The sequence below is a fragment of the Pleuronectes platessa genome, chromosome 10, assembly GCF_947347685.1.
Source record: "Pleuronectes platessa chromosome 10, fPlePla1.1, whole genome shotgun sequence".
Classification (NCBI taxonomy): domain Eukaryota; kingdom Metazoa; phylum Chordata; class Actinopteri; order Pleuronectiformes; family Pleuronectidae; genus Pleuronectes; species Pleuronectes platessa.
In genome coordinates, this window is record NC_070635.1 from 635,715 (window position 1) to 651,442 (window position 15,728).

The 15,728-nt window shown below is 48.0% G+C and overlaps 2 protein-coding genes across 2 annotated transcripts in view; one reads left to right on the plus strand and one right to left on the minus strand.

Moving 5' to 3' along the window:
* col6a4a (collagen, type VI, alpha 4a) overlaps nt 1–2,454 on the plus strand; it is a 38,258-nt gene extending 35,804 nt beyond the window's left edge. Inside the window, exons 40-42 of the mRNA XM_053432271.1 lie at nt 834–1,065; nt 1,338–1,385; nt 1,606–2,454. Of these exons, the coding sequence (XP_053288246.1) occupies nt 834–1,065; nt 1,338–1,385; nt 1,606–1,781 (456 nt within the window). The 3' untranslated portion in view covers nt 1,782–2,454. The remainder of the gene's footprint in view (nt 1–833; nt 1,066–1,337; nt 1,386–1,605) is intronic.
* Nucleotides 2,455–2,973: 519 nt separating this feature from the next.
* Nucleotides 2,974–14,979, minus strand: pik3r4 (phosphoinositide-3-kinase, regulatory subunit 4). The gene is made up of 22 exons (XM_053433344.1): nt 14,666–14,979; nt 12,525–13,244; nt 11,897–12,030; nt 11,410–11,620; nt 10,925–11,314; nt 10,434–10,568; nt 10,126–10,347; nt 9,560–9,733; nt 9,330–9,475; nt 9,047–9,250; nt 7,956–8,157; nt 7,042–7,169; nt 6,738–6,769; nt 6,274–6,512; nt 5,906–6,071; nt 5,296–5,460; nt 5,005–5,216; nt 4,730–4,861; nt 4,405–4,505; nt 4,037–4,125; nt 3,801–3,921; nt 2,974–3,720 (listed from the first exon to the last, which is right to left on the minus strand). The coding sequence occupies exons 2-22, from the start codon at nt 13,240–13,242 to the stop codon at nt 3,550–3,552; spliced, it is 4,092 nt and encodes a 1,363-aa protein (XP_053289319.1). The 5' UTR covers nt 13,243–13,244; nt 14,666–14,979; the 3' UTR covers nt 2,974–3,549.
* Nucleotides 14,980–15,728: the final 749 nt, after the last annotated feature.

Genomic DNA, 15,728 nt, shown 5'->3' on the forward strand with positions numbered 1-15,728 from the left:
AAGACACACACAGAGAGACACACACACACAGAGACACACACAGAGAAACACACACAGAGAGACACACACAGAGACACACACACAGAGACAAACACAGAGAGACACCTCACAGAGACACACACAGAGAGACACACACACACAGAGACACACACAGAGAGACACCTCACAGAGAGACACACACAGAGAGACACCTCACAGAGAGACACACACAGAGAGACACCTCACAGAGACACACACACAAAGAGAGACACACACAGAGAGACACCTCACAGAGACACACACAGAGAGACACACACAGAGATACACACACAGAGAGACACACACACACAGAGACACACACAGAGAGACACACACTAATTCAAAGTTAAAGGAGACATCTTCTTGTTCTAATGTTCAGAATCACGTTCCTCAGAATGTCCATCGCTGCTGCTCCTCTTTTCAGCCTCTGTCCCAAACACTTGGTTTTAGCTCCTGTCTCTTTAAGACCCCCAGTCTGCTGTGATTGGTCAACAGCTCTTGGCTGGTGGAGGATCTCACTTTACGTGACTTAGTTTATAACGTAACGTTTGTTTAAATCTAAACGATGGCTCGTTAACTGAGAAGCTCATAAGACCACGTGCGTTAAATAAAAAAATATGTCTCTGTCTTTATCTCCAGAACTTTGCAACCACTGTGTCACTGCCTCTTTAAGAGGGCGGGGTTTATAACCATGGTAGGGGCGTGTCAGAGTAGATTTGCCTTGCGGCCTCTCGGACACGCCCCCTGTCCCACACAGACTTTGACCTTTGCCCCAGGAGAGGTTAGAACCTCTGAGCCCTGAGTGGAGGCTGGAGGTCTCAGACAGGGGGCGCTGGTTCTCAGTGTGTGTAGTAAATGTGTGTGTTCTGCTTTCAGCCCGGTGTCGGCTGGACGCTGACGCTGGTTCTCAGTGTGACGACTTTGTGCGAGTCTGGTTCTTTGACCGGCTCCTCGCTGCATGCTCGCCCTTCTGGTTCGGCGGTTGTGGCGGTAACGCCAATCGCTTTAACACGGAAAACGAATGTTTGCAGACGTGTTCCACGGACAGTAAGTCGCTGCTCGGACGCTAACTAACCTCTGTCCACTCGTCTCCACAGGGATTCTCTTCCATTAACGATCTCGTCATAAAATGATTTTAATATTTCTTTCCTGTTCTTTACTGAGACGTTGGAAAGTTGATTTTCTCAGGAATTGAAACACGTGAATCGTTGGGATAAGGATTCAGAGCAGACCCGTTGGTCACGTGGTGTTTGTTCACTTCCTGTGAGACACTGACTGTTTCCTGCAGCTGAGGTTCACGGTTTCTTTTCCTCCGTCAGATCCCAGCGTCCTGACGCCGCCGCAGCTGAACAGCTTCGTCTCCACAGGTAAGAGCGTCACACAATAACAGGCCAATGATCATCACCTGCTGGGGGGGGGGGGCAGGATGTGACACCAACCACACAAACACGTTGCTATTGGTTGAGGTGATGTCACTGGTTCAACTTCACCACAGGAAGCAGATGTTTTTCTAAGTGAACGTTGGAAGCTTCGTGTCCTCGTCAGTGAGACGTCGTGTTGTCTCTGACCTTTGACCTTTCTCCTCAGACGCCTGCTTCCTCGGCCAGAACCCCGGCAGCTGCCAGGACTACACCATGATGTGGTTCTTCGACACCGAGCAGAACGAATGTTCTCGCTTCTGGTTCGGAGGCTGCGGCGGAAACGAGAACCGCTTCAAGACACAAGACGAGTGTGAGAACCTGTGTTTGACGAAGAGTCGATGAAGAGGAGAAAAACATGCATCTTCAAGGAAAACCACCAGGGGGCGGCCATGAGTTCTTTAAAAGTCTTTAAACTGCTAATGTCTTCAGGGAAAGTTGAATGTTTGAATTTGTTTAATTTGACTCGTGGACGAGTTTCCTGTGTTTTTTCTTCAACGTGCTCGTTTGACTGAGGTCGACGTCGAACTCCACTTTCATGAGTTTGACCTGAAAACTCAATTTCTCACAGTGAATGAGGGACAGAAACATTAAAAGTGAGTTTATATGAACTTTGAAGTTTGGTTTCATCATTTATCACATTGTTTTAAATCAAAACTAATAATCCGATGTCTTTCTGGGACTGAACGTGTTGAAGAGAAAAACCTAAAAGATGTTTTATCTGTAAACTTTCTTTTTTAATCAAATAATCAAGTATAAATTAATTTCATTTCAACAAAATAAGTAACGATCAGTATGTGAACACAAACAACCAAAGAAGACGACTCTGGCGAAAATGTAAAACTGATCCACTCCAGCTTTTAGAATATATTCTTTATCGTACAGTTTGTTCTGCTTTATTCTGTCGTCTCCATGTTTTATTTTCATGTTTCCTGAACTTGTTTAAATCAGGTTTGATGAACTTTCACTTTGTTGAGCTGCAGCTTCGTTAATGATTAAAAATCAAGTTTCAAACTGACATCGAGCTGCTGATGATTCTCTTGAGTGTGTGTGTCTGTGTGAGTCTGTGTGAGTGTGTGTGTGAGTGTGTGTGAGTGTGAGTGTGTGTCTGTGTCTGTGTGAGTGTGTGTGAGTGTGTGTGAGTGTGTCACTGAACTTTCTCTGTTCGGTGTGTTTTAGTTCACAGATGTAAACACAGTCTGCGGCTCGTCTCCCAGTTGGAGCCTTATAAGGGCAGAGCCTCAGCTTCAGCTCGTGTCATCGTGTGCGGTGATGATGACGAGGACGTCTGTAGTTCATCAACCTGACGAAGACAAAAATCTAAAATATCCAGAAAGCTTCGAGTCCCGGGAGCGTGATCAGCTGTTCATTCGATTTCTGATTGGTCATGAGAAAAACCAGTGGTGATAAAAAATGGCGGCAGGTTACAGAGAAGCTTCCAGATGTTGAACCACTTCCTGTCGCTTTGTGGGTTTCACATCAAAACCTTTAAATTTTCAATGAGTCGTTTGATTCTGACAAAAACAAAGAAAACGAATCTTTGTCAAACTCACAGATTCATGGTTTTTATTTTTTATTTACAGGAAAAAAAAACATTTAAAAGTTGAATATCAATCAGCCACAGATTGTAAATCAAGAAAAGTTAATCCAAAGCATCTCTATCGCCCCCTGGTGACAGGCTGCAGTATTTATCATAAACTCCTCCTCCAGGTTAGCAGATGGGACAAGTAGGCGTTAAATAAATGTTTGTAAAGATGTTTTCAGCTCGTTCTCATCTCTCTGACGTTTGTTCAAGTTTCTGATCAGTTCAGTTTGAATCAGTCATTTGATGATATATACTTACTCCTGATTGGTCGAGCCCATTGTCTGCTTTGTGTTTTGTTGATCAACATTAATAAGACACTCGTTCACGATGACGCGTGACGGAGGAGATGAAACATGAAACTCGTTCTGAGACGACATCCGTTATTTTTCAGAAAACATTTTCTTGTATTCGAACATAAAACAGTTTCTTGTAGATATGAGGACGAAGCCTTCTGCAGATTGTTCCCCATCAGCTGGAGGACGGGCTTCAGCTACAGGGAAACATGACTGAGACACTTCAGAGACGTCCTCACTTCCACACTTTGACGATGCCGTCTCTGGACGAGGTGACGATGAAGCCCTGCGTGGTCTGAAAGGTGGCGATGTCCGTGATGATGTCATGGTGTCCCACAGGGAGGGAGTCTGGGCCGCGGCGAGGAGAGTCCTCCACCACGCCGCTCTTCTGTTTACTGTGGATCTCCTGCACAACACAGAGGCATGATGGGAAACAAAGCTCTGGATCATTGAGGATTAAAGTGTGAGGGCGTAGCGTGACCTCACCTGAACGACCTCGGTTCCTTCAATGATCTTCCTGCTGTAGAGGACGGACGGGCAGTGCAGCGAGTCGTTGGCTCCGCCCGCCACGATGTAGGAGCGCTCAGGATAGGCCAGGTCCCAGAACCTGAGAGCCACCGTTTCAAAGTGTTGAGTCAGATCTGACGCTCGTGTCCAGGTTGTATAAAGCTTGTGTTACAGTTGTGTTACAGTTGAACAGATTCAGGTTGTGTGGGTCAGACCTGATCCTCATGTCGGAGCCGGCCGTCAGCAGCAGAGGGTTCCCATCAGCCGGACTGCAGTAGATCCCATGAACGCTGTGAGGAGACGGCTGGAAAACAAAAACACATTTTAATGTGAAGAAGAAGAATCTGTTCATTTCAGGCCCGGCGGTTCTCACCTGAAAAACTACAACAGATATACTTGAATGACATCATGACACACACACACACACACACACACACACACACACACACACACACACACACACACACACACACACACACACACACACACACACACACACACACACACACACACACACACACACACACACACACACACACACACACACACACACACACACACACACACACACACACACACACACCTGCATCTCAGAGAGTGGAGGAGCTGAACTCGCCCACAGGGTGAATTTTCGATCTCCAGTCTCCATGTCCCACATCGACACTTCATTATTACCCTGGACGGCTGGTGGGGGGGGGGGGGGGGGAGAGAGAGAGAGAGAGAGAGAGAGAGAGAGAGAGAGAGAGAGAGAGAGAGAGAGAGAGAGAGAGAGAGAGAGAGAGAGAGAGAGAGAGAGAGATAGATAGATAGATAGATAGATAGATAGATAGATAGATAGATAGATAGAATGAGTTTTTTCTCACTTTACATTTTAAGGTGTAAAGTTAAATGTTAAGACGTCGACCGACCTGCGATGACAGATGATTGGTAGAGCGGATGCATGAGCAGCCGTCTGATTCGTGCTCGAGCCGGGTGGGAGTGGTTTGAGATCGGCAGCTGGAACCGCATATCCCAGCAGGCCATGGTGCCGCTGCTCGTCCCTGTGGAGAAGATAAAAAGCTCAAACTTGTTTTACACGTCACTTTAACAAATAACTAAATGAAGTCGAGTTCTGATATTAAACCGTCACTTCTGATCAAACCGTCCAAGAACCTGGATGAGTTCCATCAGAACGTCAACGCACCTAAGCAGAGCCAGCACTGGTGCATGTCCACGCTGAAGGAGGTGATGAGGCCCAGACGCAGGTCGTGGCGGAGCGTCCAGGCGTTGGAGTTGGAGCGGAGGTCCCAGCCGACCAGCGAGCCGTTGACGGTGGCGTACGCCAGCACAGACTGAGCGCCCGAGTTAAAGTGATGGATGTCGACGGCGCAGCCATCGACCTGCAGGTCCAGAGACCTGAGAGGAGTCCGGAGGACAGAGTGAGACACGAAGCAGGTCACACTTCAGAGTTCTACCTGCGCACGTGTTTCCTCACCGGGTCTGGAACGGCTGAACTTTGGGGGATTTGGGAGGTTTATTGGCTTCGACCGCCAGCAGCTGGATGGAGCCGTTGTCTGAGGCCACCGCCAAATAATGTGACCCCTGACAGAAGGTCAGTGTCTTCACGTGGCCGCCGATTCGAGAATAAGTCAACACCGACCTGCCGGGAGCAAGAGAAGACGCAACAGAGACGTTAACTCAGAGTCCAGCTTTAGACTGAAGCCCTCACGTGTTCCTCACATGTTCCTCACGTGTTCCTCACGTGTTCCTCACGTGTTCCTCACATGTTCCTCACATGTTCCTCACATGTTCTACAGGTTCTGTCAGTGAGAGCAAACATCTGAGTCAGTGTCTCTGGACATGTTCTGGATCTTCTCCTGCAGCCTCCTGGTAACATGTGTGTAACATGTGGGAGTGAGTCCATGTGAGGAACCAGCAGGACAATGTGTGGAAGCTTCCCAGTGAGCGAGTGGACGTGTTGATGAGGTTTCTAACACGTGACGTGAAACCTGAAGAACACAAACATCTCAGGATGAAGAAGAGGAGCCGGACACGTAGAAGACGAAGACGTCCACTTGGAAACACGAGGAGATTCGAGGTTCTACCTGGTGGTCGTGGTCTTGCCCTCCATCTTCTGACTGTCCCAGACTTTGACGGTGCCGTCGTTGGACGCGGTGGCGAAGATGGAGTGTTCGTCTGAGACTTTGATTCTGTTCACTGCAGCTTTGTGTTCGTGGAGGTGTGCGACCAGCAGCCCTTTAGGATGCCAGCCTGAAACACACAGTTACACACTGAGCCAGGAAGCAACACGTCACAGTGACAACCTTCAAACAGCTGATTGTTTCTAAAGTCACATTTCAGGACTGAAGATGATTTTCTTTCTCCCTGAGAGTTCAGAGCCGACGCTGCAGCTTCATCTGAGCAACAGTAACTCTGTGTTTTAGGTTTTATAATATTTGAACTCTGGTGTTACCGGGAGGCGGCGGTCGGCTTTCCCACTCGGCGCTCTCCATCATCTGTTTGGCCATGCGCTCGGCGCTGCACTGCTCCCTCTTCTGCTGCACCAGCTGCTGCAGCTCCGCCTTGCAGGTGTTGATGCGGCGCTGGTAGGCGGCACCGCTCGCCACCGACTGCAGCACGGCCACCGCCGGCGTCACGGCGCTCTTCCTGCTCGGACCGCCCGGCCCGTCAGCCGCCTGCGAACCAGACACGCTCTTTAATATTTCTCCAAATCAAAGCATCAGCTAAATCTGATTTTAGATTCATGTTGAAGCTGAAGCCCTGTGAGGATGTTTCAGGTTCTGTAGTAACAGAGGTTTTCTGGTCTTGATGAATTCACAGCTTCTTGGGTTGTGCAGACGTTAACGTTACAAACTGTTCAGACGTGAGAACAACTGACGAATCTCAAAAGCTTCTACGACCCAGAATAAACTCAACAAGGGAACAAGAGCCTGAGATGAAGAAGAAGCCTCGATCCAAACATCTGGCTGATGAGAGCGAGCTTCCATGGGGGCGGAGCCACAGGCTTTTTATAGACCGAAAGATTGAGGATGAATCATTATCTGCAGCTTTGAAACTAATGAAGATTTACTTTTCTTTCTTTGGACAAACCAGTGTGTGGATGAATCATGAATCAGAAACTCTGTGTCCTCTGAACACCTGTGAACAGGTTGGTGGTAGTTTGGACAAACAGGATCAGCTCCAGATGCTCCTGACTCGTATCAACACAGTAACGGTCGACTGCACCTGAACGCAGCGTCGGGGGGGGGGGGGTTACCGTGGCCAGCTGGGAGGAGGCCGGCTCCTGGGACCCGAACATGCTCTTCCACTCCTCGTTCATGGTGGAGTCCTGCTTGGTGTGCTTCCTCGCTGCAGGACACAGGAAACAACACACAACACAGACACACAACACGATGCTTCACCTTGTACAACCAGAAGTGATGGGATTCACATGAGACGAGGGGGAGGTAGAGGGGGAGGTCAGGAGGAGATCAGGGGGAGGTCAGGAGGAGATCAGGGGAGGTCAGGAGGAGATCAGGGGGAGGTCAGGAGGAGATCAGGAGGAGATCAGGGGGAGATCAGGAGGAGATCAGGGGGAGATCCGGAGGAGATCAGGGGGAGATCAGGGGGAGATCAGGGGGAGGTCAGGAGGAGATCAGGGGGAGGTCAGGAGGAGATCAGGGGGAGGTCAGGAGGAGATCAGGAGGAGATCAGGGGGAGATCAGGAGGAGATCAGGAGTTAGGTAGAGGGGAGATAGAGGGGAGATCAGGAGGAGATCAGGAGGTAGGTAGAGGGGAGATAGAGGGGAGATCAGGAGGAGATCAGGAGGAGATCCGGAGGAGGCTCGTCTCTTCCGGAGGTCTCAGCTGCAGATGCAGATCATTTCCTTCACTCAGTGACACAAACCCATCTGGAGCACAGAGCTGGTTCCATCTCAGAGAACCTTCTGTGTTTGTTTCCTCGTGAAGCTCAATTCAAATTAAAAAAAGGCTTCAAGTGAGAGAATAAACATTTTTCTCTTCTCGTCACGAACACGACGTTTCCAGATGTTTTTCATGCAGCAGCAGAATTCTCTTGTTAATAAATAGATGTGAACTTTGAAGTGAGGATGGAATCTGCTCTGAACCTTCAGTGTGTGGACTCTGTGTGGTCACCTCTCTTGTCCTCGGCCTCAGCCTTGGGTTTCACCAGGTCCACCTGGCGGCCGGTGATGCCGAGCGTTGCCAGGTCGATGACCCCGGTCTGCGCTGCCTCTCCCAGGTGGTTCTGCTCGCCCATGTTGGCTTTGGCCTTGTTGGACTTCAGCATAAAGTCTTTGAGCGCCAGCAGCTTGTCCTCCTCTGACTCCGTCATCCCCTGAACAGCACAGGGAACAGGAAGCAGTGAGTGCAGGCGGAGGTCTGGTGATGGATTAGCAAGCTCACAGTGACCTTTGACCTTCAATAACCAACATCCAATCCCTTCAGTGATTCCAGCATTGGCACCACATTTAAAGAAATTCCCTAAAGGCGTTCTAGAGCTATTTTGTTCAGAAGAACACGAGGAGACATGAAACCAGTATCGTTCAAACTCGTTTCATGTCGACATGTGCTCAAGAGAATAAAGTGACTGTTGAGAGAAAACGACCTTCAGGAGACTTCACGGCTATCGCTCCACATGTTTTACAAGAACATTGAATTCTGAAGAAAAGGATCTTTGAATATCTCTCTGCTTCCCCCTTCGCACACGCACACACACACAGACACACACACAGACACACACACTCACAGATGCCGGTATGCAACCAGAACCACAGAGTTCAGAGCATTGTGGGAACTCTTTGTTGTGGACTCACCACAGTCATGTGTGTGTTGGTGTTAGCATGTTGAAAAGCAGAGCGTCAGCGCCCCCTCTGGGTCAGAGTTTAGGGAGTAAAACACGAGAGGTCGATTAAAACTACATTTGGTTGACGTGGAAGCGTCGATGTGAAACGGATCTGATTCTGGATCAGGACTGGACTCATTAAGGTTTGGAGCGGATCTTATTTATCTCTTTCATTTACAGTGTGACAGAAAGGGTTTTCAAATAAAAACATTTTCCACATATTTCTTAGATTCATGGGTCTTGATAATAGAGTTAGTGCAGATTTAGGTCTCATTTCTATGGGAAACATGTCGGCCTGTTCTGAATCAGCCATCTGCCTGGAAACTGCCTCCAACATCCACAACAGGTCATGAAGAACCCGGAGCAGCCTCGTTGTTCTGACCTGTGACAGCAGCTTCTTGAGGAGCTGAGCGATGGCCGGGTCCTCGGGAGTGGGGCATTCTGGGATAGATCCGGCTCGCTTCTTCTGCCGCAGCAGCAGGTGTCGAAAGAGGCTGGCGATGTCTTTGGAGCGCAGCGCGTAGTCGAAGATGGAGCGACTGACCGGCTCCTTCAGGACGCTGAGGAGGACCAGCTCCTTATCGATCTGAAGGGAGAGCGATAAGATGATGAAGATGATCTACAGCTGGGATGATGACTGAACTGTGACGATGGGGAAGACTCACCTGGATGATGGGCTGGGTGATGAAGGGGTTGAGGTGGGGCATCAGTTTACAGTACACGTCGGCCACGTTGAGGTGCTGAGCGACCACGGTGATGAAGCCCACCGCCCCGTAACGGATCCACAGGTTGGGATGACACAGGAACGGAGCTGCAGCGAGGGGAGAGGACACCATGACAAATCCAGAAACCACCAGAGCCACCATCTGAAATCTTACCAAACCTCCTCTCTCACCGATATCACTGACAAACTCGTAGATGTGAGGTTTCTGCAGCAGCCCCAGCTGACACATGCAGGTGAGAGCGTTGAGAGCTTTGTAGATGACGAACTCCTCCGTGTCGCTCAGGCCCTGCTGCAGGAGAGGCTTCAGGATGGAGGAGCTCTGCCAGCCCACGTACGCTGCCACGCCTTCCACAGAGCACGAGCAGGGAGAGAGAGAGGACTGAATCAATTTCTACCAGATTTAGAATAAAAGAGTTTATCCTCTAGAAGCTTTGAAATCTTAACTACATTACATTACAGGTCATTTAACTGATGCTTTTGTCCAAAGCGACTTACATTTTTAGTACACTCAACATTTATGAGGGGCCATTTAGGGGTTCAGTATCTTTCCAAGGACACTTCGGCATGCAGATGGGAACGAGTGGGGATTGAACCGGCAACCTTCATGTTGGAGAACGCCCACTCTACCCCCTAGGCCACACCGCCCCTAACTCACCATTGTGAGACCTTGTGTTCGTCCAGAGAGAGAACTGAACCGACCTGAACCTCATGAAACCCGGACTCTCGGAGGTTCTTACCCACGATGCTGTCGAAGAAGGCTCCTCGCAGGTGCCAGTCGTTCTTGTCGTTGAGGAAGGTGATCATGTGGGACAGCAGCACGTCGTTGGCTTTCTGTCGGCCGAAGAAGACGCAGAGCCGCGTGATGCCGTTCTCCATCAGCGACTGCTTGACGATGTTCTCCGAGTCGCTGAGCAGCGTCACCACCTTCTGCTGCACCATCTCGTGCAGCGCCTGCAGCTCTGGACGTCACAGGCAGCGAGTGAGTCAGGCTGACACGCAGCAGCACATGAAACCAGCAGTGAAACAACAGCTTGTGTTTCTGTACCTGAGTCGTAGTTCTCGTTCGGGTGAAGTGTTTCCTCCGTGTCCTCGCCGCTCAGGTCCTGCTCTGTGTTCACGTTGTTCTCCTGAACCAGCTCCAGAAAGCGCAACGCGCTCTCCGCCAGATGAGCAATGTTCTCTGAACCCAACCAGAAAACAAGGATGAAGAAAGGTCATCCAACTTGATATTTACCGACCAGGTGAGGCTGCAGAGAAATACTAGAAGAAAGTGGGAGGAGCGGCTCCGACTAATCACCATAGAAGTGACATTGATTAATGATTATAAATAATATTGAAAATCTAGTTTATATCAATGTTTTGGAGAGAGGGTGTGAAGGTGCTGAACAGACCCCATGATGAAGCCCTGGTGGCATCATAATGAAGAACATCATGCGATAGTTTCATGTTAGTAAATCATCAAATCTTCACATCTGCAGTGTTACAAATATGACTGATCATAAACAAAACCTCTTTCTTTTCAGACCCATCACTGACCTGCGTATGCCAGCCTGACTATGGTGGCGTCGTCCTGGGCGAGGTGGGCGATGCCTGGCAGGATGTACTCTGGATAGATGTTCACGTCGTTCCTGGGCACCTCCTTCACCAGCGCCAGCACCTTGGCCAGAGTTCTAACGGCCTGAGCGCGGACCCGAGGGACGGGGTCGTTACAGAAGTGCAGCAGGAAGGGCGTGATGCGGTCCAGCAGGATGTCCACGCCCAGCCGGGGAGCCAGGTGCAGGGTGAGCTCCAGAGCGGCAAATTTGGAGTCGCAGGAGTGCAGCGTCTGCAGACAGGAGGTGATGACGGACACCAGGACTATGAGGCCCTGCTCCTCCCGGGAGCTCAGCACGCCCTCGCTGCTTTCCTGCGATGAAGACGAGGAGCCTGGAGAGGAGAAGCACAAACCAGCACTAGAGAAAAGGTTTTCTGTTGGAAACTACAAATCGTCCCTCAGGTATGACTCCTTCTCTCCTTCTCACCTCCTCGCAGGTTGAGCAGGATGTTGTCCAGGTCCTTGCGGATGACGAGCACCCGCTCGTCTGCCGACTGGAAGGTTTCTTTGGCAAACTGAGCCATGTACGGCTGCAGGAAGGTGTAGAAGATGTCGGGGAAAGCTTTTCCTCTCTGCTGTTTCAGATACTCCTCCGCCGTCAGACGCTTCTCAGGCTCCCGCTGCACCATCTGACCCACCTGACGGATCACCAGGCTGTTTAACCAGTTTCCTTTCAATGCTTCAGCAACACACATTTCTTTAGTATAGCTGTCAAGTGTCCAGTGTGTCGGCCTCCACCTCCACCTTACCTGGCTTCGTCTCGGGCGTGTCAGGCTAGTGGCTGAACGCACATTATGCAAATGTTGGACTTCACTTTTTGACATTAACATTCATAAAAAAACATAATAACACTGGAGGAGAGAGACAGAGCAAACATCGTGACTTGTGCTGTACAAACAGAGTTGAATGGTTACCAGCTCTCGGATGCTCTGGTCCTCGATCTTCATGAGCACGTGCTCTGTCTGAAAAAGTCCTTTCCGATACGCCAGCAGCTGCGAGAGGTCGAAGAGCGGGACGCCCTCCGTGAAGAGCTCTGCCACGACGCAGCCTGAGACACAACACGCAGGATTCAAACTCACACTGATCTTCAGCCACTAGTTTAATTCAGGTTATTTCATTTTTCACATTTCAGAAACGGATGAAACATTGCAGTGAAGAGCCCCCCCTGCTGGTGAGTGACAATCTAAAGCTCAGACAAGTATTATCCTTCAGGTTATTTATTATACCTTATCTCATTGGCTTTAAATTAAATGTTATGAACAGTTTTTATTCCTTGGGTTTTCTATTTTTGCTCCTGCTTTTGGTATTTTGTAAATGTTACAGTTTCTCTTTGTGGTTTTCTTGTTTTATTGTCTCAACTCTGTCATTGAACTGAATTTATTCCTTAAATAAAATAAAGGTTGAATCAGCGAGCAGCTGAAAACAAGCTTTTTAAAATAAGGTTTACTTATTATTATGTGATTGTTTATTGTTATGACGTCATGACACAAACTCTTTACACTTGGGTCTTTTCAATGGAGACACACTGATGTTCTACTCTACCTGCAGAGAAGATGTCCATGGCCTGTTTGAGCTCCCCTCTGCTCCTCTGGTTGTTGTTGGTCAGGTCCACCAGCGGCGTGTTCTGGTCACTCTCTGTTGTAAACATGCTTCCATCCACAAACCTCTCGGGGGCGATGTAGCACGTCCTCCGTCGGGACGTGTCGAAGAAGTAGTTGAAGTCGGCGGGGTTGTCCTCCGGCAGGTACGTGGGCTTAAAGCTGGCGAAGTCTGTGAGCAGCACCCAGTTCCAGCTGGTCACCATCACGTTCTCCGTCTTGATGTCACCGTGGCGGACGCCAGACTTGTGTGCCTGGTCGACGGCATTGAGGATCTGGAAGGCCAGCCAGCGCTTCTCCACGTTGTTGAGGAACGGCCGGGTACTGATGCGGTCGTACAGGTTGTCCCGGACGTACTGACGGAACAGGATGGCGGCTTTCTCCGTCAGGGAGGTTTTCTGGAAGGGCAGGCAGTTCTGGCAGGAGTGCAGCCGGATCTTCAGCTCCTCCAGCTCCTGCTTGTAGCTGGTCAGAGGCAGCGACGGGTCTTGGATGGCGAAGACTTTGACCACGACCAGGCCCTCGCGGTGTTTGGCCCGGGCCACCTTGAAGAAGCGAGTGCTGCCCAGGCTCTTGTCGTACTCATGGTCGTGGATGTCGGAGAAGTAACTGTCCACAGACAGGATCTGAGAGGGGGCGATGCCGGCCAGCTGATTCCCCATCACTGGAGAAACAACGAGAAAAATCATCTGAATGATTTCATAATAAATCAGCTGAAACTCAAATGAAGATTTAACACACATTAGATTCTGTTTGTTCTCTTTCACTCACTTTGTTGTTGAAACTACATTTATCTTCATTAATATCATCTACTGGATCATATAGTGAATGTGATGGACAAACCAGACGTGACACAGGGAAACAAGCAGGGGGGCTACAGCCAATCAGGTGAGAGGAAGTAACGAGGAAGCTAATGTGCAACAGGTGCGACTGCACGGTGCACACACACACACACTCCATGATTCATCTGAGACTCGTGGTAACAAACACATTTTTGTTTTAACAATGATTTCTATTTGTTAATGTTGAGACTGGTCACTGATGCAGATGTATTAGGTTTGAAATTATGAATTAGGTAAATTTGTACCTGTGTTGTGTTTACAAGCACAACAGCAACCAATACTTAATATTATAGAGTTCAGTTATTATCTAGCATGTTAATATTTATTGAGCTTATTTTTTTTATTGTGACAAATGAAAGGTTTTATTTTCACCTTGTGTGTCCAGCAAACATTTGAAAAAACAAAGTTCTAAACCTGAACTACATGGGGTTGAATGCAGAGTCAACAATTAGAGGGAAAAAATCTAATTTATATAGTTTTATTAAATGATTATTAGAACAGATATAGAAATAGTTATTTCATCTTTGATCTCCTACAATAAAGTAAATGACTGAATGCTTATCTACATGTGTGCGTCCTGAAGGGGTTCATGTGTTATTTGTTTGTGTGTTTTCCTTTCCTCAGATTTCACTGGATCTCTGTCCATCAGATTCAAATCCCTCAACAACCAGGTGAGTCCTTCTCCCTCAGACACGTGGTTCAGCTGCAACATGACACTTCACCTCTAGATGTCACTAGATTCTACACACTGAACCTTTAATGTATCATTTATGTGTATTGAGTTCATCTGTTTTGTGTGTATGTTAAAGGCTCTATATGAAAAAGATGTGTTTTTACTGGGGCTGTAGATGATGTAAGTTAAAGGCAGAAACACAAGAAAGATCTTTAGGAACTTGAGGCATTAAAATACTTCTTATTGTAACTTCCTCCTCACAGACATCAACATGTCACAGCTGCTCGCTTATTTCAACTGAACATTCAGCAGTTTATCATTAAATGAGACAAGAAGCAGCTGCTTCCTCTGATTCTCTTTCCACCTTCACAACAACACGTTAGAACAAACGTCTCCGACACGTTTTGAGGTTCGATGCTGTCAAACATCTGGATCAGACAGCCCCAGCTGCAGCAGTCACATGACTCCAAGGCACTTAGCATGGGAGCTAACTGCTGTGGAGCAGTTACCGCGTTAAGGACACACAACGTGTTAGTGTTGATTAAAACCCGTGAACAGGTGGAACTTTACCGGCTGATGTCGCGGCTCTGCACGGGACTGTTGTGTTGTTAGCTTTAGCAGGCTAGCAATGAGCGACGTCCCCCGCAGTTTAGCTAACGTCTGCTGACAGCTGCTAGCTTTAGCCTGAGCGCAGACCAGCCGTCGTCATGTCTTGAGGAACTATAAACAAAAACGAGTCTGTCGATGCAACTGCGTGGCCAGCCGCAGTTGCAGTCGCAGTATTATAAATCGGCCTTTAGTGTTAGCTTTAGCAGCGGAATCACGGAGCTAGCTGCTAGCTCGTTAGCCGTCTCCAGCTGTTGTTATGAATCCGGGTCAGAAAACCCGTCAGCGCCCCCAGTGGTCAATTACAGCTACTATTGAGATCGTCTATTAGGCAGATGAAGCTCGGGCATTAAAATAAAAGGTCCGTACATTTCTGTCATCGGTGCAAAGTCCTGAGCTGTAAATTATCCATATTTAATATTTAATAAACTTCAAATAAAAATCATCTTAACATGTTCATGATGTACAGTAGCTCGGGTTGACCCTAACGCTCAGGACGAGCATCGACCCCGCACACGATCTTTGTTTGGAGCCGGAGAAACCGTCTGGTTGTGACGTCATCGTGATCTGAGAGGAAGTCAATTGATTTGATTTTCAACATAAAAAACTACGGTAGTCCCTGAGGTGTCTGGTTGAGTCTGCCCGATTCACACTGTGATGACAATATATAATACATGTTCTATATGTTTGTATAGATGCGTTATGACCAATATCCAAACTTGATGAGGTAAACCCCTTGTGACTTCTAATGGGTGTTAGTTTGTTATTTTATATTCTTTAAGAAATGGAATATCTAGAAAATAGCAAAGCGATGAGTTGATATTTGAGAAATAATGAGATTTTTCGAATAATTAGGATTTAGTATGTGAGAATAATGAGTAACTCACTAAATAAGTTCATACCTAAAAAAAAAAAAAGAACCAAAATGTAGAAAATTTAGAAAACCCTTCATTAAATATTGAATTATAAAACCAGAACAGAAGGTCGAGACATTTATAAAGATTTTCTGAATTTCAATAGGATTGAA

What these genes read in the sequence shown, in the direction of transcription:
- pik3r4 (XM_053433344.1), bottom strand. Translation starts at nt 13,242, where the DNA reads ATGGGGAATCAGCTGGCCGGCATCGCCCCCTCTCAGATCCTGTCTGTG. An exon ending in TCACCCAGCCCATCATCCAG is followed by an intron (nt 9,251 to 9,329) that starts GTGAGTCTTCCC and finishes CTCTCCCTTCAG; the next exon opens with ATCGATAAGGAGCTGGTCCT. An exon ending in TGAGGCCGAGGACAAGAGAG is followed by an intron (nt 7,170 to 7,955) that starts GTGACCACACAG and finishes TGTGTCCTGCAG; the next exon opens with CGAGGAAGCACACCAAGCAG.